General features: G+C 36.9%; 2 protein-coding genes across 6 annotated transcripts in view; one reads left to right on the top strand and one right to left on the bottom strand.

Annotated features, from left to right (window-relative positions):
- The window catches only part of pop1 (POP1 homolog, ribonuclease P/MRP subunit), a 44,392-nt gene extending 26,197 nt beyond the window's left edge, over window positions 1–18,195 (bottom strand). Inside the window, exons 1-7 of one of the 5 annotated variants that reach the window (XM_039736900.1) lie at window positions 18,164–18,195; window positions 17,356–17,513; window positions 16,495–16,626; window positions 13,909–14,084; window positions 8,354–8,602; window positions 7,848–7,935; window positions 5,925–6,100 (exon numbers count right to left, since the gene is read on the bottom strand). In XM_039736900.1, the coding sequence (XP_039592834.1) occupies window positions 5,925–6,100; window positions 7,848–7,935; window positions 8,354–8,602; window positions 13,909–14,084; window positions 16,495–16,626; window positions 17,356–17,485 (951 nt within the window). In that variant the 5' untranslated portion in view covers window positions 17,486–17,513; window positions 18,164–18,195. The other 4 variants (XM_039736897.1, XM_039736899.1, XM_039736902.1 and 1 more) reach the window with 4 other exon arrangements.
- A 3,734-nt stretch (window positions 18,196–21,929) lies between these two features.
- polr2k (RNA polymerase II, I and III subunit K) lies at window positions 21,930–25,834 on the top strand. Its single transcript, XM_039737406.1, has 4 exons — window positions 21,930–22,066; window positions 22,978–23,044; window positions 24,715–24,807; window positions 25,673–25,834. Exons 2-4 carry the CDS (start codon window positions 22,984–22,986, stop codon window positions 25,693–25,695), a joined length of 177 nt encoding a protein of 58 aa, XP_039593340.1. The 5' UTR covers window positions 21,930–22,066; window positions 22,978–22,983; the 3' UTR covers window positions 25,696–25,834.
- Window positions 25,835–27,838: the final 2,004 nt, after the last annotated feature.

Genomic DNA, 27,838 nt, shown 5'->3' on the forward strand with positions numbered 1-27,838 from the left:
GGAGTTAAGGAGTAAATCCGGTAAGCCAATTTGTGTTTTCTATTAAGTAAAACTGTTTATTATGAAGCAAGAGACTGTACTTATGATTGTGCCTACAATGGTAGCCACAGTACTTTGGTGCTCCGTCTTTGTCTTTTTATGTTAAATTCGTTGTCACCATGCCAATTCATATCATATAAACAGGAAGAGCTTCTGGACTCCGTTGGCAGTGTGCCACCTGATGCGACTCCAGATATAACTACATCCATGGATCTTACGATTTTGTTAATCACAGGTGCCCACGCAGAGGCAAAAGAGCTGACTTGACATTGGCAAAAAGGCAACACATTGCAGCTGTTAATCTATACTAATAAAAGGCAAAGCCCTCACTCACTCACTCATCACTAATTCTCCAACTTCCCGTGTAGGTAGAAGGCTGAAATTTGGCAGGCTTATTCCTTACAGCTTACTTACAAAAGTTGGGCAGGTTTCATTTCGAAATTCTACGCATAAGGGTCATAACTGGAAGCTATTTTTCCCCATATAATGTAATGGAGTCTTGAGTTGGAGATGGCCGTGGGGGGCGGAGTTTCGTGTGACATCACGCCTCCTACGTAAGTACGTAGAGCACAAGGAAGAACTCCAAACAGCGATGAGCACAAAACGGCATTTCACAATTGAGAAGGCAGAAAAACATTATGAAGCAAATGATGCATACAAACATATTCATAAGTACAGCTACTGCGGAAACAAAGCACTGCGTGAACCGTAAGTTTATATTAAATTAAGTTCATAGACAGGCTGCCACTAGCGTTTGTAATTTAGTGCCTGCCCATATAAGGCTGTCCATCAGCGGCAATCCAATACAAACACTGCCGGTAAATGTTCACGGGTGAAGGACTGTGCTTATGCAGAGGAAGATGAGATGGTCAGGGTGGTGTTTGGCACAAACTCATTGAAACTGCGAGAGAAACTTTTAAGTGCCGGGTCTTAGCTGACATTACACGAGATGGCACCAGTACAGCTGGGAACCTTCGATGCAAGAACACCAAGCGGCTCACGTGAACTGACGCGAGTGCACAGACAAAAAGCAACAGTTCCAAAGAGTGCTGAACAAAACCGAATTACACAATTGAGAAGGCAGCAAAAAATATGAAGCGTCTGATACATACAATCATATTCATAAGTGCAGCTACTGCAGAAACAAAGCACACGGTGGAAAAAGTGAATGTCCTGCTAAAGGAAGACAGTGTAAAAAAAACCCGTGCATGCAGTTTGTCACATCACAGATAAAGAGGAAGACGAGCTGTTTATTGATGCAGTAAGGAACTAATCGATGAATGAAACCTCTTATCTTTACAACGATTGACAAACACGGAATGTAACTTGAACACATCCTACAAATACGAGCCTGATTGAAAGAAATAATGATAATCAAATCCTTGATGACAGCAACATTCAATAACACTCACAAAACAATTACTGTATATTGACAATCATGTTACGTTATTTTTAAAATGTTCCCTTTTCTTTTCATAACTTCTACTTCTCCACTGCGATACACGGGTATATATATACTGTATATATATATAAATGTATATATATACCCCGATCTACAATACATACTTTAGCATAGACAAGCCACACGCTGTGGCCAATTGTAGAGTCTTAAGCCTCTAACGCGACATTCGAGGTTCGATCCCGAGAGGGATGTACTGAGTATGTACGCGCTACCGATTCATTTTACCTTCGCATCTCCTTGGTTTGGGATGTATGAAAAAAATATTAGGTTAACGCAGAATCATGTTACGTTATTTTTAAAATTTTCCCTTTCTTAGCACAAGCACAGCTGAGAAGCTTCGATGCATGTACTCCATAACGCGTTAAAAATAACGCATTTAATCACACTTTCAATTCCAAGCAAGCGGGAACTTTTGTCAATGCATGATTTCCTGGTACATCCATTACACTGATGCACACATCACAGCTACAAAAATGTTAAGAGTCGGAATAAAGCACGTTCCTACGACTGATCATTTCGACTACCCGAGTAAGCCTTGATAAAAGCATGGTTTTGTGCACACTGAAAAGCAAGCAAAATTAGATGCATTACAGAAAGCGGACTTTGTGGCTCTTACTGGGGATCATTGGACTTCCGTGACCGTTAGTAATTCTAAATACATCTAATTACAAAATGTTCAATGATCACACTGTTTTAGCCTAATGTACAAAATAATTTTGGCTAATGTTACTCAGAGTTTAAAGAGTAAGCTGGTCAAATTACCTTTTATGTTTCTGACTTATTTTTTTAATTAGAAAACTGCACTTTATGTTGAAATTTTGGTTATTATTATTTAAAGACAATACTATTCTGAAAATGTACTTAAAGTACTTAAACTACCACTTTATTTTTAAGTCTGCCCAATTTTAACCAGGGATGATTTTTGTTTCTGTTTTGAATTCAAATGCAGTTTAAAAGCTTTTTTTTTCAGAAATTAAAACAGCTTCAGTTTACAATATTCATGTCCATGTCTATTATTTGATTCTGTAAGCCCACTAAAACCGTTTTTTAAATTAAAAAAAAACATTTGCGATTTGGGGCAAATTTACGTGTGCGATTACATACGATTAATCAAGATTAATTCTTACACAGCCTCTAATTAATTGGATTAATTTTTTTAATCGAGTCCCACCAGATAGAGATAGAGACACACACATATATACACACACACACACACACATATATATATATATATACACACACATATATATATATATATATATATATATATATATATACACATATATACATACATATATATATATATATACACACACATACATATACACACATACATATACACACATACATACATATATATATACACATACATATAAATATATATATATGCCAGCAACACTCATATCAATGACAAAACAATTACATTAACAATTATCTTACGTTATTTTTAAAATGTTTGCTTTTCTTTTTCATAACTTCTTTAACACACTACTTCTCCGCTGCAAAGTGCGGGTATTCTGCTAGTATGTACTAAAACAGACTTCTCTTTTATCTGCTCTGTGCTTTACTGAAACATAGCTGAATGACTCGATTCCCAACTCTGCATTAGACCTACCTGACTTCACACTACACCAAGTAGACCGCGTTACCAAACTTAGCAACACTCTCCTCCACCCTTTCTTTTGTTGCAATGTTAGTCAAGGTTGGTGTAACAATGTGACTATTCTTATTAAATCATGTTCACCCAACCTAGAATTGTTTATTATAAACTGTAACCCGTTTTATTTACCACACAAGTTTTCCTCCATAATTCTAGCCCTCATGCGAATACTCACTAAGTGCACTGGCGATTCGCTGATGTAATCACTGAGATTGAAAGAGACAACCTGGACTCACAAATCATTCAATAATCTATGCGATTTTAACCATATAAACTTTAACTAGGTCCTCCCTAAATCATCATCATCTTCTTTCGGCTGCTCCCGTTAGGGGTTGCCACATTGGATCATCTTCTTCCATATCTTCCTGTCCTCGTCATCTTGTTCTGTCACACCCATCACCTGCATGTCCTCTATCACCACATCCATAAACCTTCTCTTAGGCCTTCCTCTTTCCCTTTTCCCTGGCAGCTCTATACTTAGCATCCTTCTCCCAATATACCCAGCATCTCTCCTCTGCACATGTCCAAACCAACGCAATCTCGCCTCTCTGACTTTGTCTCCCAACCGTCCAACATGAGCTGACCCTCTAATGTCCTCATTTCTAATACTATCCATCCTCGTCACACTCAGTGAAAATATCAACAGCAAATAAAATGCCCTACCAGAGATGGAGATATTTTAGATCACTGTTAGGCAGCTATTAAGGATACTTATCATGCCTTCTCCCATTACCCCTTCGTTAATTCTGACTATTCTATGATTCACCTTATCTGCTTACAAACAAAAGCTGTAAACTGTAAAGTCAGTAACAATAACAGAGAGTGGACCAGCAAAAGCAATAGAGGAGTTTCAGCACTGCTTTGCTTGTATCAACTGGAGTGATTTCAAAATTACTACCTCCAACAATCACAAATACACAGATTCTGTAATTTCATATACAGTATTAGGTTTGAAGATATTTGCAAAAACAATTGTGAAGTTTAGCAATGATAAGCCTTAGTTCGCCCCAGAGCTCAGACGACTGCACCAGGACAAAGAGTGTGCTTTTAGATCTAGCAATCATGAGGGATACAGGAAAGCCAAGTAGGTCTTGGAGAAGGAGATCAAAGATGTGAAAAGAAAGAACTCCAATAAGCTGCAGGAGCAACTGTCTGCAAATGACAGCACATCGGTATGGAAAGGCCTTAAAACAGGTCTCAAACTGCAAGAAACAAAAATAGTTCTGCCAATTCCTGTCTGGCTAATCAGTTAAATTAGTTTTACAGTTGTTTTGAAAGACATCTGGAGCTTATTCAAAAAGCAAAATATAAAAACAGGCCTGTACCTTATTTCACCTTCCACACTCAGGCACTGTGTAGACCAGTTGTCTACAGTATTTGCAGACATTGTCAACAAATCTCTGGATATTTGCACTGTTCCTGCCCGTTTCAATAACTTCACCATCATTTTGGTAAATAAATAAAATGGGTCACAGGCCTAAATGTCTGCAGACCAGTAGCTTTAACCTCTATAGTAACAAAGACCTCTGAATTCCTTATTCTGAATGACCTCAAGAATTCTACAAAAGACCTCCTGGATCCATTACACTTTGCAAACAGAGCCTACCAGTCTGTGGATAATGCAGGGACTTTAGGTATGAGTTGTTTTTGCCATCACCTTGATAAGCCAGGGGCATATGTGAGGATCTTGAAAGCAAACCTAAAGTCCACAAACAATACAATCATCACAGAGCTCCTAGATAAGAAACTCACTAAGTGTCCTTTCCCCACTACTCTTCCTACTTTAGAAAAATGACTGCACCTCTGGAGATTTGTCTGTCCAACTTCTTAAATTTGCAGATGACATTACACTAATAGGCCTCCTTTAAAACAATGGTGAGTCCATATATAGACAAGAGATGAGAAATATCACACTGTGGTGTAGCCATAATAATTTGGACCTTAACATTCAAAAAACTCAGGAGATGATCATAAATTTCAGGAAGCAGACACCTGCTCACATATCACTTGCTATAAAATCGCTCAGCCATTGGAATGACAATCATTTAAATTTCTAGACACTGTACCGTCACAAAACCTTAAGTGCATTATTAAGAAAGCCCATCACAGAATGCCTTTTTGCATGAGCCGAGAAAAAAAATCTCCCTCAAGCTATATTGGTCCAATTCTACACAGCTACCATCAAGCCCATTCTGACCTCATCTATAACTGTCTGGTTTGGTGCTGCCGCTCTTCAGGATAAGGCCAATTTTCAACACATCATCAAAGCCTGTGAAAGGATCATCGGCTGTAACTTACTGTACACTGAAGTCCTAAATGAGTCTAGAGTGGGGCTGGGTAATACGGAAAAATATTATTCAGTCATTTTTTACATATCATTTAATATCGATATAGATCATGATATAAATAAAATTACTATTTCTGTCAAGTGTTAAGGTTCCTTTTTACTCCTAAGTGAGATGTGAAGATATCATAAGGTTAATTACTGCCTGGGCTAAATTAAAGAAATGAGATCAAACACTTCATCCATTGTAATCGCCTCGTTACCAGCCATTCAGCCCAAATATTTAGAAACAGATGAAAATCATGTCTATAGAAATTGTTGTCAGTATCAACTGGTATTTGACACTGAATGTTTAACGTGCAAAAATATCTTATTTAGGGGAAGGGAAAAAAAAAAAAAAAAGGTCTATTTAGCATTTGTGAAACATCACTAACAGTCATATACACAAAAAAGTGTTAGGCATCAGAAATTTTAGAAACCTGCTTTAGTGCTGGATGAAACCAGATCCAAAGCTGCCTCTCTTCCGACATTTTCTTTGGTTTCCACAAAAATGTTACAGGGCCCAAAGGTTCCAGTGGATACTTGTCAGCCTTATAGATAACTAATGATCCCTGCCTTTTGCCGGAAAGGCACCCGACTGCTGCAAAAGTCAACCCTACAAGCAGAAGAACATAAAAAAAAAATCTGTGGTAATCTGTTAAAAATACATTTTTGGCAAACTGCCAATTAGAAAAACCCATAGAAGGGAAAAAAAAGTTGCAAACTTAAATAATTGAAAACTCAAATTTTACAATAATGTAGTAATCACTGAATGAGTAGTACAGTCATGTATTTTAAACGCTGTATTTGGATATCTAAAAAGTTATAATCAAAAGACATACATACATACATACATATCTTTTTGCCTTCTAGTGACCAAGCACTAATATGTTACTTAAAAGGAGACAATGCAGTAGTGGCATATACAACACACTAACCTTCCATTCCATTCCTCTCATATTATAAGTAAGGTTTTCCGACAAACTGCTGGAGTAGTGCAGTCCAGCATGGGAACAAATATAGAAAGGTTTATTTCCAATTCTGTTATTCTAACTGCACACTACAGCAGGGCAAAAAATTGTCTTGAAAAGTGTAGGATAAACACGTAATATATACTTAAATTTCACCGCTGCATTTTCATCATTATATGAGCAACAACCCCCAATTCAAGTGTTTAGGCTACTTTTACAGAATTTTGGCTTCTTTTGTTTTAATTTATTAGCAAACTATTTTGTTCTCCATTTCCCCCCCAATAGCTACACTGATATTTGATGGATTCACTCCAGTTGTCTAGGTTAGGTTCAATAACAGCAAGTTCCTGGCAAGGGAAAACCAGTGTTATTCATGGCTGACATAAGTACTAGTGGTTTTAAACTTTACACTTACAGTTTACACTGAAGTTGTTCTTTTTTTTTAATAAATAAACACACCACACGGGACTGTAAATATTGCATAGGTACAGGATGCAAGCTGGACAGAGTTGCTTGACATGCACTGCAACACCACAGATTAAATTTTCACTCAAATGCAAAATCTGTAGGTCAGGCTTTTCATTTTCAATTCGAGAAGAGGCAAAATTTTTCATACTTTTACCAATTCTATTTTTGTATATGCTTTATATTTACTTTTGTAAGGTGTGTATCATATTTGACATTTGCTAGAAAATTAAATGTGACATGTGCTTTGTTCACCACATCACAAGTAGAACAAATACAAATTCTCATGAACAGCTTTGGACTCATTCCAACTTACAATATGTATTTTTTATAGAGTATTACAGTACCTTCCACTAGACATTAAATAAGAAAAAGATTAAATCAGTCAAATCAGAGCATACGAAATTCCATTGTTTGTCACAGCCAATACAAAAAAAAAGTAATTTCTTCGTTAAGAATTTCCATGTACTACGACGTATGTATGCAAAACAGTAAACATGAACTTAAAATGAGAAGAATACATTTGTGAATTGATTTACTTAAGTTTTCTTCCCCCATCTTTCAGAAAAGATTAGAGGTGATATTTCAAACTTAATAGTATTTTATTTTTGGTGGGAACTTTATATTAAAAATAAAAAAACAGCATTATGTAATGAAGTTCTATTCCAAATATTACAAATTAAAAAAAACATTATAGTAAGTTTAAAGCATATTAAAAAATTTTCATGTACATAATTTTGAAAAGTGTGTCATATTCTATACACATTAAATAGGTCAAATTTTCCAAGATAAAAGGTTAATTATATCAAGATTCCTTGGATAACAACTTAATGGATTATTTAATTAAGGTTTTTAGCTGAACTTAAACACTTTCATTAATATATACTACAGAAAAACATTTAAACACATTGTGATTATAGTCTTTACCAGTTTCTCTGTTGGTAAGTCTGGCCAGTGCTTTCAGTAGTTCATTTTCTCCTCCAGTTAGCTCCAAACAACAGTAATAAGACAAATCCTTATTGAAAAGAAAAATATCTGTGAATTTTCAAACCCAAAACTTCAGCATTGTAACCAGTAAAATTATAAACATAACTCGCAAGCAGCCACATAAATATACAAATACTCAGGAATAATACCACTGATTCCTTAACATATAGTAAACATGGAAGAAACCAAGTGTGTTCATTTTCCAATAATTAAAACCAGATTTCTTGAAATCTATAAAATAGACATTTTCAGTATCATCACTACCATGCTTCATGGTTTTTGCTTAAATTTTAAATGCTGCAGTTAAATCTCAGTCATGACATTATGCCAAATATTTAATCTAATTCTTGCTTAATTTAAAAACATTGTGAAACTTCGCTATGTTTAAAAGCAAATTTTGTCAACAATTTTCGCAGTAATTTTACTAAAAATAAATGATTTCTTACCTGTAAGAGACAGTGTTTTGTCATTGCTCGGTAACATGCTCTGTAACATTTACTTGTAGGTTTGTCTCCAAGACAATATCCCCATTTCTTAACCATATGAAATCTTTTTGCATGCCAGATGTGAGTTTCAAGCCACAGATTTTTCCTTTGCCTTCGGTTAAATTCCAGGAGTAGATTTCCATGTCGTCTGCGAGCTTTGCGGCTTTTATTTTTAGACTGCTCCTTCTTTTGTTGTGAGGCTTTTTCAAGCTAAATACAGATAACAAAGCATCATGAATCAAACACTTCTAATCAATACATTACTGTATTTAACAACATAAATAGCATAATGCTCTCCAACTTGATTATCAAATTCAGGATCACAGGCCACCAGAGCCAACCACAGCAAGACAGCAGACAGCCCTGAGGAGGACAAATAGCCATCAATATTGATGGTACATACAGTAAATCATCACTGAATTTTCAAACTTAAGAAGCAACTAACTATATATTTAAAAAGCACAGTAAAAAATACAAACTATAACCATTCTGAAGAACTACAAGGTTCCCCACCTCAGTTTGCTATTCACTTGCAAATATACGTTTGCATCTATAACTAATGAAGGGACGTTTGTGATTTTAGCTGTATAGCAATTAGCAGTGCTACTTGAACAACAACATTTATTTATATAGCACATTTTCATACAAAAAGTAGCTCAAAGTGCTTTAAGTGCTTTACTTTGAAGTCCCAGAAACCACTCTGAGTCACTGTAATGCCCCTGTATGTACAGACTGCATACTGTCCCTTTTATCACCTTTATTAATGCACTCAGAATTTGGCTAAATAACACAACCTTATTTTAAGCTTCAGCAATAGCCAGAGATATTTTCGGAGTTTCAAAACAGAATCTGTCACTACTTCTTCCGGCTACTGTTGGCTTACAAGTTGTCTCATGAAGACTTCTGGTATTGCTAATCTTTTAGCTGCACCAAGCACACTAGCTGAAGTTCTTAGCAATCCAATTGTTTCTTACAGCCTTCAAATGTAATACTTTTACTGACTACTTTATGTGAATTCAGTGTTATCTTTCCATATGGGTAAGCAGACTGTGTGGTGATGTCCTGTGCAGTCCAAAACAGATTTTGCTTAAACCTCAGACCATTTTTAATGTAATTTCACATCTGACTTGTATTCAATTGTTCATGAAATTTTACAGGTGGAATGGTCACTTAACTATTAGAATCATGACCTCTTCCATTGACCATTTTTAGATTAATTATTTGTAAAGTTTGCACTGCTTCAAAAATTGAGAGCAATTCTCTGGTTGTATGCTACACTAGCTTGATTAAACTGGATTGTTTTTAACAAGGATATGTCATCCTAGAATTCTGATAAAATGGAAATCGTTTGAAAAATAGCTGAATTGCCAGGTGTCAGTACATATAAAAGGAGTACAAGGCACCAGTCATTTTTTCAACATGTCAAAAATTCATTCTTGATGTATGCAGAAAGTAGTAAGCTTTTATAAGAATTCCACTGTCCTGGCAGGAAGGCCCGATGTACTATAAGCCACAGTGAAGAAGAGTAGAGGCATGATCCCACTATACCCGTGTTTCATAAACTATGGGTGACTGACATGTTTATGATGGATATTCACATGATCATGTAATAAAATTATCTGGATTGCTGCAAGCATGAATTCTGTGCTCTGTCACCCTCAATTTAGCATACTATTTATTCATTGTGGTAATATGCAATCTGAAACACCACCTACAAAAAATGCCAATGATGCACCATAGCAAGCTTTCACTTCTAAAAGGTACAAAAATACAATAAATATTTCCCACAATACCACAGCCCCTCTAACAACCTATGACACTTGAAAGTTTGCGAGAGGAGGGAATGACATAGACAAGTATGAGGGGCGGAAATGACTGCAGCGCTAGACTGGAATGACAAAATGAAAACAATGGGTGGAACAAAGAATTCAGTGCATAAACCAGGGATGTATATAGTACTATAGCAGTGCTGAATGCTAAATGTAGTTTCATTAACTATGGACAACTGATTGGTTGTTTACTCAGTTGCTAAACTGTAAGCAGGAATTTCTACTACTGTGTCAAAAAAGTTGTACTGCTTAGTTACAAAGAGAGTTAAAGCAGAAAAAAGAAGCAGCTTGCATAGCTCAGTGTTCTAAGTTCATGGATGTATCAATAAAAGGACTTAGCAACAACAACAACATTTATTTATATAGCACATTTTCATACAAACAGTAGCTCAAAGTGCTTTACATATTAAAGAATAGAAAAATGAAAGACACAATTATAAAACAAAATAAATCAACATTAATTAACATCGAATAAGAGCAAGGTTCAATGGCCAGGGGGGACAGAAAAAACAAAAAACTCCAGACGGCTGGAGAAAAAATAAAATATTTAGGGATTCCAGACCATGAGACCGCCCAGTCCCCTCTAGGAAGTAGTACACACTCTGGAGTGAACATCTGAGTGTATTTCTATATACATTCAACGTTAATTTAATCGTCTGCTACATTAATGACATCACTTGAAAGCCAAGAAAAAACCTGAAGCTATTAGCTGAAGCTCCCATTACTGCTCTTAACACCACCACATTGAATAGTACAACTTTTACGAATACATTTAATTCAACTTAACTAATAAATTTTAATCCATAGAATGACAAATTGAAAAGAAAAAAAATATCCAAATAGAAATTAACAAAGTCTTTAGCCTATGGACAGAAACTTAGAACCTCAGGACACAAAGTGGTATACTGCAAGGATAGATACTGTAAGTCTGTTGCCCATTTCAGAAAAATACTAGCGGAATGTGTAACAACTGAGAGAGGGCTTGTTTTCGGAGATATTACTTACATTTTTGTATTTTCCAATGTTAATAAAACCAAAAAGGTGTTAAGCTTCTATTTAATAAGGACACACTTAGGGCTGCAACGATTAGTCGATGTAATCGACTACAAGAAATCGTCGACTCAGAAACAGAGCCTTCTATAGAGGCTTCAGTCACAAAGAACCACATTGTTTTTATTGGCAGTAACGTTTGTTATTGTTTGTCAAGACTGCACACAGTCCCACCAACGAAGAATGTCTGAGGAGAAGAAGAATGTAGAGGAAAATAAACGTGGTTGCAATGGCAAGTCGGATAGAGTAGGGGGAAGGAGATGGAAAAAAATTGAGACAGAAACTTTCTAAAGTGTGGGAGCACTTCACCGAAAAAGAAAAAAAAAAGCTGAATGCAGATTATGCAAAGCGGAGCTTTCTTTTCATGGAGGCAGCACCACCGCAATGTAGGAGCATCTGAAACGCAAGCATCCTGGAGCTGTGATGCCGCCATCTCGAGAGGTAAGTTTTAGCAAGTAAAGTTAGTGTCACGTGTTAACATTGATGTTTGTACTGTAATATGTATATCAAGGTTTCGAAAAATGATAGTCAACCCTTAAACCGACACATACTTGGGGGTTAATGCACCCCTGGACGCCAAATATTTTTTAGTTGCACTTTTTAAGTAAACGTCACAATTCACAAAGAAAATGTGAAATTTTAATGTAACAAGTATTTCTTTTCATGCAAAGAGCACCACAATTACTGCACCACTGATCATTTTACACACTACAAACTGTAAAAACTATATATATAAAAAAAAAAAAAAACTACTGCAACAATCTATTATTATATGTTCATTGTGCAACTGAAGCCATTGATGAAATTCCGTCAATCACCGAGCCAACTGTGCTTGGAACACACAGAGGTAAGCGCGGATGCTTGCAGGCTCGTCTAGTGCAGCGGCTCAATCCCAGAGACAGTGGTGCTGCAGTTCTGCTGGGGCTGGCAGTGCTCGTAAGCTGGCTGCTCAACGAATGTACGGCATTGACTGATCAGCTCGGACGTGCTGGAAAATTGCTCTGTGAAGGAAATATTGCCAATTGAGGGGTTCAATGAATGTACGTTGCTGAATATGCTCACCCCCTGTGTGTTGGTAAATTGCACTGAGACACAACTACAGCCGGTTGCAGCATACATTGCCGAATATACTTACCTCCGACGTGCTGGCAAATTGCACTGGAAACCGACTCTAGCCGGTTGCGGCGTTCAACGAATGTACTTTTCCAAATATACTTGGCTCCGACATGCTGGCAAAATGCATTGGGAACCGACTATAGCCGAATATAATTCAGTTGTGAATATAATTTCAGTTATGTTTGGAGCTATAGTAAACTAGTGAATAGGAGTAGCTGAGCCGTCCTAGTTTTTTTTTTTCATATAATATTTGAGTTCATATGAATAGTAAACCATCTCTAACTAACGTTAGGTAACTTTTGTTTTGGAGTATATAAGTAATTAGCTTGTTACATATTTTAGTACGTTATTTTTTTATTTTGGTATAATATAGTACATGATGTGATAAACTACAACACTTTTCCTTCAGAGTGTGATGATTAAAACATCTTTCTCTGTCTGCAAAATCATTCTTGTGTATTCCTGCTACCTCGACTCCCTCTGAGCGTCTCTTCTCAGTAGCTGGGAACATTGTCTCAAAGAAGAGAGGCAGCCTCACACTACAGCACATCGAAATGCTCACGTTCCTGTACTGCAATCAGGAATATATGAATATATGTTTTATTTTATTTGAATTGAAGCTTTAAACTTTTGGAGTTTAAGACACACCAGTGGCCATTTTTGGTTAAGTTAAATGCACTTTTTTTGTTTAAAGACTATGTGCACTTTAGTTTGCATTGTTTAATGTATTTTTTTATTGTGATGCTCACACTAATATAAAACATCTGATTATTTTCAAATTCATATATTTCACTGGTTATTTTAATTTGATTATTATTAATTTTAAACATGTTAATGCAGAGACATCAGGGTGACATTCACAGGTGGACAGACGTGAGCAGATGAGGTATGACATGCACTGGAGCCCAGAACAGGATGTGCAACCACAGGTCTCAGACATCAAAACAGTCAGGCATGAAATAATCGTGACTAATCGAAAAAAAAATTGAACGATTAGTCATCTACCAAAATAATTATTAGTTGCAGCCCTAGACACACTGTACATATTTCTCCCTAAAGTACCATTCCGTCTGTTATGATTAACCTCAGCTCCAAACGGCAAAAGGCATACATGTCATTAGGACGTAAAACTGTAATAGACATACTTTAATTATAAAATACTAAAGTAGTTAACATTAATAATGAACTTAACAAAAGAGCTACACGGAGATAGTGGATCAACCATAGTAATTTCCAATATGTTAATTAAAATAACATAAAATCCGCTAATCACATATTACCTTAATAGGAATGCACCAGTCAACAACTGATAAAAACGGAAGCATAAATATACAGGCTTTTAGGAAGGAAATCAACTAGAATGTAGTTCAAGGATACATTTTACCTAAACATAAAAACATATGGACAAAAGCCCCACACCAATTCCAAATCATGAAAATATACAGGGAAAACAAAACAGTGGTATCAACAGAAAAATGAAGACCTTAGCCAGATAAGGGATCTACAAATTCTCCATCATACCTCTCTTTTGGCAATAGCACGGAGCCTTCTGGGAATACGTTTTACATTACTGCTCATTGCTCTTCTCCTCATATGCTTGGGCAAGGCCTGGAAGACCTGAGAATTTGAATTTTTATTCGAAACAGCTTTCAGCATGGCTTTGACTTCTGCTGCTCGAGCCTGAGCAAAAGTAGTTGCTAAGCAGAAAACACAAAATGAAAAGATATATAAAAACAATTTTATATAGTCAATTATAAATAAAATTCTTAAAACAAGCTTAACCCAACTCAAATACTGTATGTAAAGGACCGGTGCATACTCAGAAAGCAAGGCAGCACAAGGTAGGAACCAGTCCTGAACAGAGTATCTGTCTGTAGCCGGGTTAACTCATACATATGAATACATGGGAACAATTTAGAAAGCCTAATTTGACTAACATAAAAGTCTCTGGGGATGTGGGAGACAACCAGCAAAGTGCAGCCTCTAGTCTGACATTGATCTGGCATGGAATTCAAAACCAAGACACTGGATTCCTGAGGCTGCATTGCCTTACCTACGTCTATGTTAACTAAACGTAAGCTTTACAGATTATAAAGACAGAAAGTTACTACTACATTCAAAAGCAAAATGCATTCCTACAGTTAAGGTCTTCGTTCTTCTAGGCAATTCTAGATTGTTCAATAGTTTCAGGGGTTGTACCAAGGAAAAAAAAATTTGTTGAAAACCCGTGGTTTTAGAAATGCATAATTTGTTGATAATCTACAGGGTGGGCCATTTATATGGATACACCTTAATAAAATGGGAATGGTTGGTGATATTAACTTCCTGTTTGTGGCACATTAGTATATGTGAGGGGGGAAACGTTTCAAGATGGGTGGTGACCATGGTGGCCATTTGGAAGTCGGCCATTTTGGATCCAACTTTTGTTTTTTCAATAGGAAGAGGGTCATGTGACACATCAAACTTATTGGGAATTTCACAAGAAAAACAATGGTGTGCTTGGTTTTAACATAACTTTATTCTTTCATGAGTTATTTACAAGTTTCTCTTTGTTTACAGCCATTGACATGTCGCAGAGGTTAACACGTGAGGAGCGGATAGAAATTGTGTTGATGTCTGGTGAATGCAGTAACCGGGTCATTGCAGCAGATTTCAATGCAAGACACCCTACGAGACCACCCATCTCCCATGCTACAGTTAGCAAACTGCGTGCTAAGTTTCGTGAAACTGTTTCAGTGTTGGATTTGCCAAAATGTGGATGCATGAAAACTGTCACTAATGAAGAAACATCAGTGGCTGTCCTAGCTTCATTCAGCAAGAGCCCACAGCGTAGCACTCGCCGCATGTCACTGGAGAGTGGCATTAGTCGAACATCCCTTCGGCGGATATTAGCTACTCACAAATGGCACCCTTATAAACTCTAGCTACTGCAGCATCTCAACGAGGATGACCCAGATCGGCGCACTGAATTTGCAGAATGGGCAAAACAAAAATTGGAACAGGACCCTCAGTTTACGCAGATTTTGTTCAGTGATGAGGCAAACTTTTATGTGAACGGTGAAGTTAATAAACAAAACCACCGATATTGGTCTGACACTAACCCACATTGGATAGATCCCTCCAAGACTATTGGAACAAAAAAAATTGATGGTATGGTGCGGTATATGGGGTACAAAGATAGTGGGGCCATTCTTCATCAATGGAAACCTCAAGGCCACTGGATATGCGAAATTGCTACATGATGATGTGTTTCCCTCTTTATGTACTGAAGCTGGGACGTTCCCCGAGTTTTTCCAGCAAGATGGTGCACCACCACATTATGGGTGTCAGGTCCGAGCATTCCTAGATGAACAGTTTCCTGGAAAGTGGATTGGTCATCGTGGGCCAGTTGAATGGCCCCCAAGGTCTCCCGATCTGACCCCCTTAGACTTTTATCTTTTGGGACATCTGAAGGCAATTGTCTATACTGTGAAGATACGAGATGTGCAGCACATGAAACTACGGATACTGGAAGCCGGTGCTAGCATTTCTCCTGCGGTGTTGCTATCAGTGTGTGAAGAGTGGGAGAAGAGGGTTGCATTGGCAATCCAACACAATGGGCAGCACATTGAACACATTTTATAAGTGGTCAGAAACTTGTAAATAACTCATGAAAGAATAAAGTTACGTTAAAACCAAGCACACCATTGTATTTCTTGTGAAATTCCCAATAAGTTTGATGTGTCACATGACCCTCTTCCTATTGAAAAAACAAAAGTTGGATCCAAAATTGCCGACTTCAAAATGGCCACCATGGTCACCACCCATCTTGAAAAGTTTCCCCCCTCACATATACTAATGTGCCACAAACAGGAAGTTAATATCACCAACCATTCCCATTTTATTAAGGTGTATCCATATAAAATGTCCCACCCTTGTATATAAAAAGTCTGCTAATGAAAATATCATAAAACGTAATGTTTACTTTAAGGCAACCTTTTCCCCATCAAGACAGAGCATACATCATATCATTGGGTTAGACAGAGTCAGACAACTTATAATAATTAAAAAAAGGTCAGTTGATTCCAAGAGAAAAATCAACAAAAAATGCATTTTAGGCATTTTTACCTGTTATATACTTGGGAAATCCCTGTGAAGTTTGACCATCTCTATAATCACTTTGTTCTTGATAAGGTTTGAAACCAGAGGATGGCGTCCAAGGTTGGTCTCTCTGTGGTTGAACTCCCCCATATTTTCTTTCTACAGTGGAAAGATTATAAATACAGTTCAAATCTGCATTATGTCGGCAAATCAGAAACTACACCTTTATGGCAAAAACATTTCCACCAAATTTGTAATAAAATACTGACAGTGTAATATGCTATCTTTAGAGATGGGGAAAATGTGGTAGAAAATTCAACCTTTGTGTATATGAAAAAAAAAATCCTTAACTCACACAGAAGGATTATTAAAGTAGCTTGGAGTAAAAGGTTGGCACCAACAATTCCCCACTGCCAAAACAGCCCAAATTGGTTTTCATATGCACATTACAATGTAAAGTCAAGTTTAATTAAGACATTCTTACACAAAAAATTGGCCCAAGGTGAATGGTGCCATGTGTGCGAGTAGACTCTGCAGTGGATTGGCTTCTATTCGGTGCTGTTCCCTGCCTTGGGTTCAATGCTGCTGCAGTAGACTCCCTTGACACATTTTAATTTAGCTGAACACAACTGGAAAACCTACTGGTTTTGCCAATTAATTCTTTCTGTGGCAGATACTTTTACACACAATCTGCATAAATATCCAAAACATAAAAGTAACGAAAAAGAGATAAAAAGGAAGCTTTTGGCTAAACATTACACTAAGTAAAATTAGTCATGTGCCTTTCAACATTTTCATGCCATGGGTCAAATAACGGAAGAAGCAGTATATGACCAGCAACACAAGCCATACTACTGAAAAAAAAAAGATTTTCAAACACGAGTGTACCTTGTTGCTGAGCGCCTGCTCCATTATAGTTTTTAGAAGAGCTCCCACCAGGATCGCCAGTGTGGAAAGTAACACTTGTGGGCTGGTATTTCATTTTCTTCTCATATTTTCTTCCTTTGGCACCGGACATTTTTATCAGTCACAACCCAAAACTCACACTGAAAAAGAAAAGAGTAATCACAAAACAGACAATTGAAAAATTAACGCTTTCAGATTTCACTGAAAAGCCAAACAGCAGTACAGTTATGCAATAATGAACTGGGCATTGAAAGAAAATTAGATAACAGATTTTAAATAGTTTTAATTATGGTGCCGGTGTTTAATCTGGCAGCATAATGCGAAAAGCAGGCAAGCTCACCCTGAACGGAGCGCATGTTTAAGCCCTGGCACTGCGGCATACTGGGAACGCATATACTTAGCAGGCACGTTTTTACCCTTTGTCAACTAATACGTAACGCTACCGACACTGCAAAGTATTAAAATATTTTTACTTTGACGCTGCACTAAAATAAAAAGGGTCTGCATTATCTGAAATAAGAAAATAAAAAACATGTGCAAAAGCTACCAAACGTGGTAAAGGTGCACATGTGTCATGAAACCTAAAATATAACTCGACAGAGACAAACAAAACACAAAGCATGTGGGGGGGGAAAAAACAACTGAATTGTAACATTACAATCTGACAATATAACTGCGTCACCTTACTTAAGACGGGGTAGCCCAAACATACCCACACGCCACGGTACTATATTACACCACTTGAGAAAGCTACGAACCCTACGGAAACATATCCGGTTACGTGACGCACCTCCGGTGGAGCTTTCTGGGAAATTGAGTCAGGAAGTATTTTTCATTTCGCAGGTTTAGTGAGCGTGCATTATGTTATATTAGAAACAGCGGGTCACACGCATATGATCCCTAACTACTTTAGTAACATACACCAAAACAACAATAATCTCGTTTCCGTTATCACTTCAAACATAGCAATCCGCCGCCTGCGTTTTGGCCAGACACCACTTACTACTTGTGTGGAATTTACACGTTAACCCCTAATCTAGATGAGATCGACATGCCGTCATTTGATACGTGTTGCTGCCGGAATTGGTGGGCTCCACCTTAAACTGGATACAACGGTTAGTAAACTGCTGGAAAGATCTGAGACAGATATTTAGACAGTACCTTTCACCCATGAACTGAATCAGGAGGGTTGTGGATGGATGAATTTATGCTGTAAATTAATTTTAAGACTGGTACGCCACCTACAGTGCAGTAAAGTATATAACAAGCCATTAAATATGTAACATTTTGAATGTTCATTAACATTGCTTTGAGGAACATTAACAATAAAGATAATACGAATATATCTAAATAGATTTGAACAACTGCCTTTAAATGGGGCATAAAAATATCTTCACTAATGTAAATTATTAAAATGTAAAGGAATGCTTATCCTACCCCCAACTTTAACTATCCTGACAAATCTCATAAAATGCATTTACCTATAGTCAAGTTTTAATTTCATTTCTGAAGTATGCCAGGCTGATTTATTTAGACCAGGGGTCCCCAATTCTGGTCCAGGAGGGTCCCAGTGGCTGCAGGTTCTCATTCTAACCCTTTTCTTAATTAGTGACCTGTTTTTGCTGCTAATTAACATCTTTTGGTTTAATTTGAATTGTTTTTTTAAGCCGTAAGATTTTGTCAATTATGTTTATACATACTGTCACACACGTGCGCATGGGAACCAACTGAAGGGCCTAAACGCTAGTAATTCTACACCAGGCCAGGGGGTGGCAGAGTGTACTGACTTTCTCTCTCAGTCCCTTGCAGACCTTTCCCGGGAAATCCCGCCTGTTGCCGACCCCAAGGATGATGTCACTTCCGCGCACAAGGACACCACTCCCAGTTCCGGCATAGATGACATCACTTCCCTTCCAGCCCTTTAAAACTGCCATCTTGCCTCAGTACAGGCAGTTCTGTTCTGGACTCTGAACTAAGCACATTGTGCTATTTACAACTACTTTCGCAGCCGATTCAATTATACGGGTGGCTGCCCCAAATCTTTATGATGTCTCCGACTCATTGTTATCACAATACATTAATGTCATTTGGAAGATGGTATGAATACTAATCAATATAGTAGAAAGACTGTTATTAACGATGATGTGTAAGTCCAACTCAAAATGATTTATGTCACTATTTTCAAGAATCGTTGAATTTGCTCATTATGCATACACAAGGCTGGCTCTAGGGGTGCCATGACCAAGGGGGAACTAAGCAGTAGTATCATATATGATTGATCGCGAGGGCAGCAATCTCCAAGGGGGATCCCCACATGCAGGCGCCTACCTCTAAGGTGGATCTTCCTCCCCAGTTTGTCGATTTCATATACAATCACCAAGGGACACAACTCATCGATTGCAGTTGTGGAATCAACCGTGCGGATCTAAAAGAGGAACTCTACTTTGTGTGTCTCGTTTAAGGTTGCTTGCAACCGAGTCTGCCTAGGGGCGCAACATACCCTTAAGCTGGTCCTGTGCATACAAGATACTCAACATCCACAATAGCCGTTAAATGAAAAGGGGTTCATTTCTAAATTATCGATGAAATTTATTATTCCAGTAAGTATACACCATAATGAGTAGGAAGAACTGCAATGAATCAGAGTCCATTAATTTTTTTCTTTTATTGTACCAATAATATTGCATCCTGGCAATCTTTTCAAAATTGTATGGCCTCTATAAATATTAAAGATTTTACATGTAACAATATGAAAGTCAGTACAAACTTCAGTGGTGGTGAAGTTGTTACTGTTCCCATACAGATCTGGGTTCAAATTCCAGGTGCTGTCTGTGTGGATTGCTCTCATCTTGTTTACATGTTTTTTCCTCTTTCATCCCACCCAAGGACTTGTGTTGAGAAAACTGTAGGTTATCTCAGAGTGGGTATAACAATAGTAATAATCATGAATTTATTTCATGGTGCCTGTAAGGTGACAGTCTGGGAAAGATGATGTTAGTAGTAGTGGAAAGAGTGTTTTACAGAATAACACCAACATGCTTGTCCTTTATAGAGATGGGTATAGTGCACCCAGCAATGGATGGACTGAAGCTGCAAATCTCTGAAGTCCAAAGCCTTAACCACTAAACTACACTTCCTAAATACACTCCAACACACGCAGGGTCCATTTAGCATCACCAGTTCACCTAACCTGCATGACTTTGGACTGTGGCAAGAAACAAGAGCACCCAGATGAAACCTACACACAAAAGGGGGGAATATGCAAATTCTATGTAAAGATCACCCAGGACTTAAGACAAATTGCAAAATTTTACATCTTAAAAAAGAAACTTAGAATGAAGAACCATTTTATTTGGTACTCATACCTAACAGACAGTTGGTCCACTATTTGACTTCAGAAAAGTGTGCACTGACCAAGTTGTCAAAAGATGTTATGGTGATTTTTGACCCACATGGAATCTACTCTATCCAGTAGTTGCTGAAAGCAAAGTGGTAGTAGATCCAGTAGAGTCTTGCTCTGAATCACGTGACATAAACATGCAATTGGATTGGCAATCACAGAGCTCTGAAGGTCTGCAGCTACACCATTCACAATAGATCTGAACAGCAACTTACATCTTATTTAAACTGAAAGTGGGTGATCTTGAGCCATTACCTAAATGTCACAAAGGAAGCTAAACTATTAAAAAGAAAGAAAGGATTATTTACAAAAGTGAATATAATGGAAGAGAACATGGTAGTGGAGAACAAATTATCAAAAGGAATAAAGAAAACCCTAAAGCCTTCTGGCCTTTTTAAATGCAAGATTGATTCCCATATTCTCAAGAGGTAACCCAGAAGTAACCTGCCAACTCTGCTCTTGCAAAGGCTTTAAACAGAAAGGTTTCTTTGACCCAGCCCAAAATCACATCTGGGGACATCCTGGTAATAACATTTGGGATTGGAAAAAGCCGTTGTAACCCCTGGAACTATACACCTGGCACTCCTTATATCAGTCCTACGAGTCTCTGCAATCCTGATCCTCATTTACTATTTAAAGGGCCAGACAACCCTCTATACAGTGGATAACAGGAAGGAAAGTATAACACAAAGAGGCACCCTGCTGCCCTCTGTCAGATGGGGAATTCCTAACACACACCTTAATGTCCCCCACTATACTCTCACCTTCTTTATGCCCCAGGAGCACCCAATGCTTAGTGCTCTGTTAGATGGTGGTCCATTTCTACTGCCATAGCCAAACAAGCTGCCAGCATCAGGGTGCACTCTAACAGGCCCATGTTCTGTCTTGAATGGAGTAAAATTAACTGTAATCTCTAATCTCAATCTCAACCCAGCCCTTCTCCTCCACATGATACTCTATTTGTGTAAAATATGATGACTGGGAAGACACTAACCTGTGAACGCATGAATAGAAAGATTACGTTTTATTATGATTAGAAAATATACTACTTGTACTAAACAAATCGTAGTGTCTTCAACATTGAAAAATACCATTACGCCAAATAGTTGTAATTGATCTTCCACCCAGCAGATGGCAGCAGTAAATAATCCGTTAGTTTTCATTTAAAAAGGAAAAAAAGAAACACTCGAGGGGGTTCAATGTTGTTCATGCTGAACTTTGTGTTGTTTGTACAAATGTGCCGAGCATATGTAGCCTTCTGAATAAACGGCGGACAGTTGTGTGAACGTACAGGTACAAATAATAGCACGAACGACTTGGTGTGCTCTTTTTTTATTTTGTGATTGGTAAAATATCAAATGGAACGAGGTGCAAAGTTAATATAGTTTTTGATTGGGGCCCAGCATCGAACCACAAGAAACGGGGCTTCCAAATAAAAAAAAACTTTCTTGTCAGTTACGTTGATGATTTGTGCGAATAAGTAATGGTAAAAGACTCGGGACTGACGTAAATGAAAGACCTAAAAGAAATTGTTCAGACAGCGGAGCTTTACTTTGTGAAAAGCGTGAATCTACGAAGATTCTTTTGAAGGAGCCTTTAATGACTATTTAAATTTGATTTGATCTAGAAATAAAGGACGTAGTCAAAAAGGTGGGTTGCATGCCGATGCCAACCTTCACCTTATTACTGGTTTTGCGAAGTTGCATATGTGCATGCCCACAGGAGAAGTAACCTGCTGTGAAACACTGTCTATCGTGGTACACTTTTTTTTCCCCGTATGTATTTAGATTACATTTTTACTTATTTCACAGTTTTGCGTTCGCAATCCTATTGTTCATTCTTATGCAAGCAGAGATGATTCCAATTATTTTAAGATGTACTTTTAACATTTCAGTAGACAATGCCAGATCTGTGAGGAAAGTCGTTCGTATATTTAGTTGCCCAGAGGGGACTGGGCCGTCTCATGGTCTGGAATCCCTACAGATTTTATTTTTTTTTTTTACCCCTGTCCACCCTGGCCATTGGACGTTACTCTTATTCTATGTTAATTAATGTTGACTTATTTTATTTTCTTACTGTGCCTTTTATTTTTATATGCTTCATTATGTAAAGCACTTTGAGCTACCTTTTGTATGAAAATGTGCTATATAAATAAATGTTGTATATTTGTGAATTAATACTGAATATAACCATTTTTCTTATAGATCAACATGGACACTCAGAAGGATGTTCCACCACCTAAGCAGCAACCAATGATATACATTTGTGGAGGTAACTAACCTTATTTTAGTTTATTAAATATAATTAAGTGGATGCACACAGTGTGTTCTTAGGAATTCATGGCTTTTATTATCTTTATGGGGTTTGGATCCAAATTCATTGTATGTCTGTAGTTTGCATGTTCTTCCATACATGAGTTTTTCAGGTAAAGTTGTCATCTAGGTTGGAGTTTCTAAACTGACTCGTGTGAATGTGTAGAAATAATAGACATACAGAAACTTTAACCCCAGGGAAAATTGCAACAGAAGACAAACAAGGCACAATTACTCATAAAACAAAAATATCATAATCTTTAAGTATGCTAGCCAGATACAAGTACACATATAACAAGAATTATCTGTAAGTAAATTAACAAACTGTAGGGATGTGCTAAGTGTAAGGTGATTATAATTGCACATTCTTGTAAGTTAGTTTTACAGTACAGGATGTCAGTCATTGATTGGTACAGTGTATTGCACACAGCATCATTGTTAAGATGTCTGCTAAACCAGTTCCGTACCATTCAGCAGACAGGGAACAATACCACCTCTGCTGTGGGGGGGGACTCATTATAGCTTTTACGTGGCATTCCTTGGAGCAACACAGTTGTCTGTCTGTTACTAAACATGTTCCTCTGTTTAGCCAAAGCCTCATATGGGGGTGAGAGTAATTTTCCAGAATAGTAAGCAGCTTCCTTCTCCAAATGAGACCAGCCTTTTTGATCAGTTAGAGTAGTCTATTGGCATTAATGCGTTAATACCATTTTCCCAGCACCCATTGTCAGATACAAGTTAATGACACATGAAGCCCATCTTGGCAATACTGGGCACATTGTAGGAACACATCTCTAAGTAATGGTGCCAGGGCATCTCGTAGTTCACTCTTACACACCAGGCTAGCGTAGAGACTCCCAGAAATCAATAATGAGTGAGCTGTGGTGTAGTACTAGTGTCACAGGCTTATCGCATAAAAATGTGATGTTTCAGTTTTTATTTTTAATGAATTTCAGAACTTTCTAAAAGCCTGTTGTCACTTTTTCATTCTGGGGTATTGAGTTTTGCTTGAAGAGAGGAAAAAACAATTTGAATCATTTTAGCACAAGACTGCAATATAATGTGTAAAAAAAAAAAAAAAGTAAAAGTGTCTGAGGCACTGTACACATATACACTCTGACTGCTTTATTGAAAGCATTCTTTAGGGATTTTAGACCCTGCTGCCTCATGCCCGCTTTGAACGACTTTAGCATGACATAACAAAATCTGAAAAGGGTCTGAATGTGTTGCATGTTATATTGTTTAACAAGAACAAAATTTATTTATAGAGCACATTTTTATACAGAGAAAGTCTTTTTGTTGTCTTGCAAAGCACTGTGAGAAAGTTAAATGAAATGAAAAACAAACAAGATTACGCAATAATATTAAAGAAAAAGGTAACGTCAGCTGGCCAGTTGGATAGAAAAAACAACAAAACAAAAAACTCACTTTTTTTTTTTGGTTGGAATACTCATATAGAGAAGTAATTAGGCTTTGCCAGGAAGTCCTACTGATACCTGAGCAATTAAGATTATATCCATTTGAGGTGGGCTTTATTTATTTTTTATTGTGTGTTATTTTATAAATATTTTTGTTACTAGACTTTGCCTTGATATATTTGTGCTAATGTTGATGTTTCTTTTTCATCAGAGTGCCATACAGAGAACGAAATTAAAGCCAGGGATCCTATCAGATGTCGAGAATGTGGCTATAGAATAATGTACAAAAAAAGAACAAAAAGATGTATCCTTTTTATCCCTTTTTTGAGCATGCTTATTAAGGTATTTTAATATTTGGAGAAAAATAGTCCGTTTCTTTCTTTCCTCCATTAACTTATCCACATGTTAGTGCATTTGTCACTTTGACCTTTTACCTAACATTATATTTAGAAATATTCGTAGTTTTGGTGCCCTTCAGTGATTTGAAGCTACAGTTTTAATAATACAAAAAGCAGATTACAATTGTCACTTGAAATTCTGTTTTTTTATTGCAAAGATCAGTGGGTTAAGCCACATGTACATGTTTATATGAAGTGAATGATACCAATGTGACATGGTGTTTTCACAATATACTGTTTATTATATATAATATAGTTTATAATGTATTAAACTTTGTACCAATAAAAATTCCAATTCATTAACCATCTAGAAAAATCCTACAAGGTGTTGCCCTAAGCATTCTGCAAATTATACTTGAGATGGCAAAATAATATGGATGAAAATAAAACAACATTCTTGGTTTTAAGTTTCATTCTTCTGTGTATTGTAATAATAATAATACGTGTTTCTCAAGCCAGATAGTCCTAATCAGAGTTGCTTGCAACTTTACAGTTACACATTTTAAATAGAGACTAGACTGGCCATTTGGTGGTGTAAAACTGATGTATACTTTTATCTTTAGTCATTATTTTTTTTTTTTATAGTTGTCCAAGCTGACTTTTATTATAATGTTGTGCAACTCTAAACTGCAAAATAGATACAAAACATTTTGAAGGTAAATTATTTATCCGATCTAAAGTAAACCTTATTTGCTTGATTTTTGTAACTGAGTATTGATTTCATTAATCCACAAACTTTTAAAATTTTAATCCTTAATTTAACATTTCCAGTGGTGGTATTTGATGCTCGATAATTCCTTCTCATGGACTCATCTTCAAAGAAGAGATTTTTAATTTGTAATATTTTCTATAGTTTCTGGTAAATTATTGCAAATGCATTTTGTTACTGTTTTTTTGTTACAGTTTTTATTAGAAACATTTTTTTTCAACTGTGTATACATTTTACATCCAGGCAAATTACTAATATGAAGTGCAAAATAAAATCTAAATAAAGCTGCTTTGTTAAAATCTGATGTAAAAAAAAATCTTAATAAATATTATCAATCCAGCAAAGCAATGCATTCTTTCTATATTCTGGATTAAAAAAGAACAGTTAAAAAATTATAGAAAAGCATTATCCATACCAATGCTATCAAAGGCAGGCCCTGTGGAACTCCAAGAATGTAATCGCATGAAACTTCAGGTGCACAACTTCAAATGCACTTATTGTGATTGCTTTTTGAAGCATCTTATAAAGAGATCTTAAAATTCCCTTTATGAAATAGGAAAACATTCATTTTATGTTGTTTTTTTTTTTTGCATTGCATTGTTTGTTTGATTCTTTGGGCTGTAAAGTTTTAATAATGGATGAATGAAGTGTTCCATCTTGAGGTATTGGATGATTGCATGTAGGTGTTGTCTTCCCCTAGTGGGCACCATTGCTGTGAGACACAGTTGACTTGATGGATAGAAACAATACAAGTCAACTAAGATTACTTTATTTCACATGGAGGGATCGAGTGCTCATGAAACCCGATCTTAAACTAAAGAATCACAACCAGCTTATTTGTCCACACGGAGAGAACAGGAAACAAGTCCACATATAATAGAGAACAGTTATTACAGAAATCATTCCTAACAGTATTTGAATGTCCTGTGATACTTGACCTAAAGTATAAAACATGATATCCTGATTATCAAACCCGTTTTGATCCAAGTCCAAGTGGCTCATCTAGCACAACTAGTTAAAAAGCAGGGAACAGCCCTGAAGGGGCTGTCATTCCACTCACAAACATGGCCAATTTGGATTCTGTCACATAACCTAATCTGCACAGTAAAACATACTTTCAAAGGTACGTTAATTTAACCATATATTTTCACAAAATTTAAAAAGAATGGGTAAAAAATGTTTTTAGATTAATGAATGCACATTTTTTACATTTAGTGCTTTAGCTGAATATAAATTCATTGTTTTAGTGTTCAAACATTTTTTGGATAATTGTCACAGTCTCTCAATGATGCTGCAGTAAAGCAGTATCACTAATGCACTGAAGAGGACACATTTAAAGAAAACAAACTCACCAAGTTGTTTTCCCTGCACAGCCACCTTAAAATCATATTTGCTGATTTTCCATTCTTATAGTTCTGACAAATCCCTTGGAGGTCTCATTAACAGATTTAGTTTATGTTGCCATTATCTATCGACTTTCAGTTGGTTTTACTCCAAATGATAAAAACAAATGTGGACAGACATGGCTCCAAATCCATCATTAATTTTGTTGATGATGCCACCATCATATGCCCCTTATAGACAAGCGATGTACCTGCTGACTCAGTGGTGCCCGGACAATAATCTCACCCTTAATGTCAGCAAAACCAAGGAACTGGTCATAGACCGCACAAAACATCCCACACTTCCATCTGTATTGGAGGTCATGCTCTTAAAAAGTTTTAGATTTCTGGGAGTGAGCGTGAGTAATGAATTGAAGCAGTAAGTCTCATTTCAGCTCTTGTCAAGATGGCTCACCAGTGACTCAACTTCAAATTTTTCCATCTGTTCTCACAAACGTCTACAGGTACACAGTAGAGTATATCCTCTTTGCCTGTGTGACATCCTGGTATGGTATCTGTTTATCTCAGTATCTTAAAACACTGCAGATGGTGGTGAAGGTGACCCAGAATGTGACAAGCACTAAGTTACCTTGATTTCAAGACCTTTAGAAACGCTTGCTTCACAGTTATTTTGGCAAATGATACAAAGCCATTGACACTGCCAACTGTAGATTCAGGGACAGTTGTTTTTGTATTTCCAAAACCTCAGGTAAAAGAAATGTCCCTAAACCCTAACCCTAACCCATCAAAGTACATTATTGGGCAAGTGTACAGTAGTTATTACTCGGACAGACCCAATACCACAAATCAAGTGCACTGTTAAGCTGAATCCGTTTAAAGCACCCA

The sequence above is a fragment of the Polypterus senegalus genome, chromosome 15 (genome assembly GCF_016835505.1).
Source record: "Polypterus senegalus isolate Bchr_013 chromosome 15, ASM1683550v1, whole genome shotgun sequence".
Lineage (NCBI taxonomy): Eukaryota > Metazoa > Chordata > Cladistia > Polypteriformes > Polypteridae > Polypterus > Polypterus senegalus.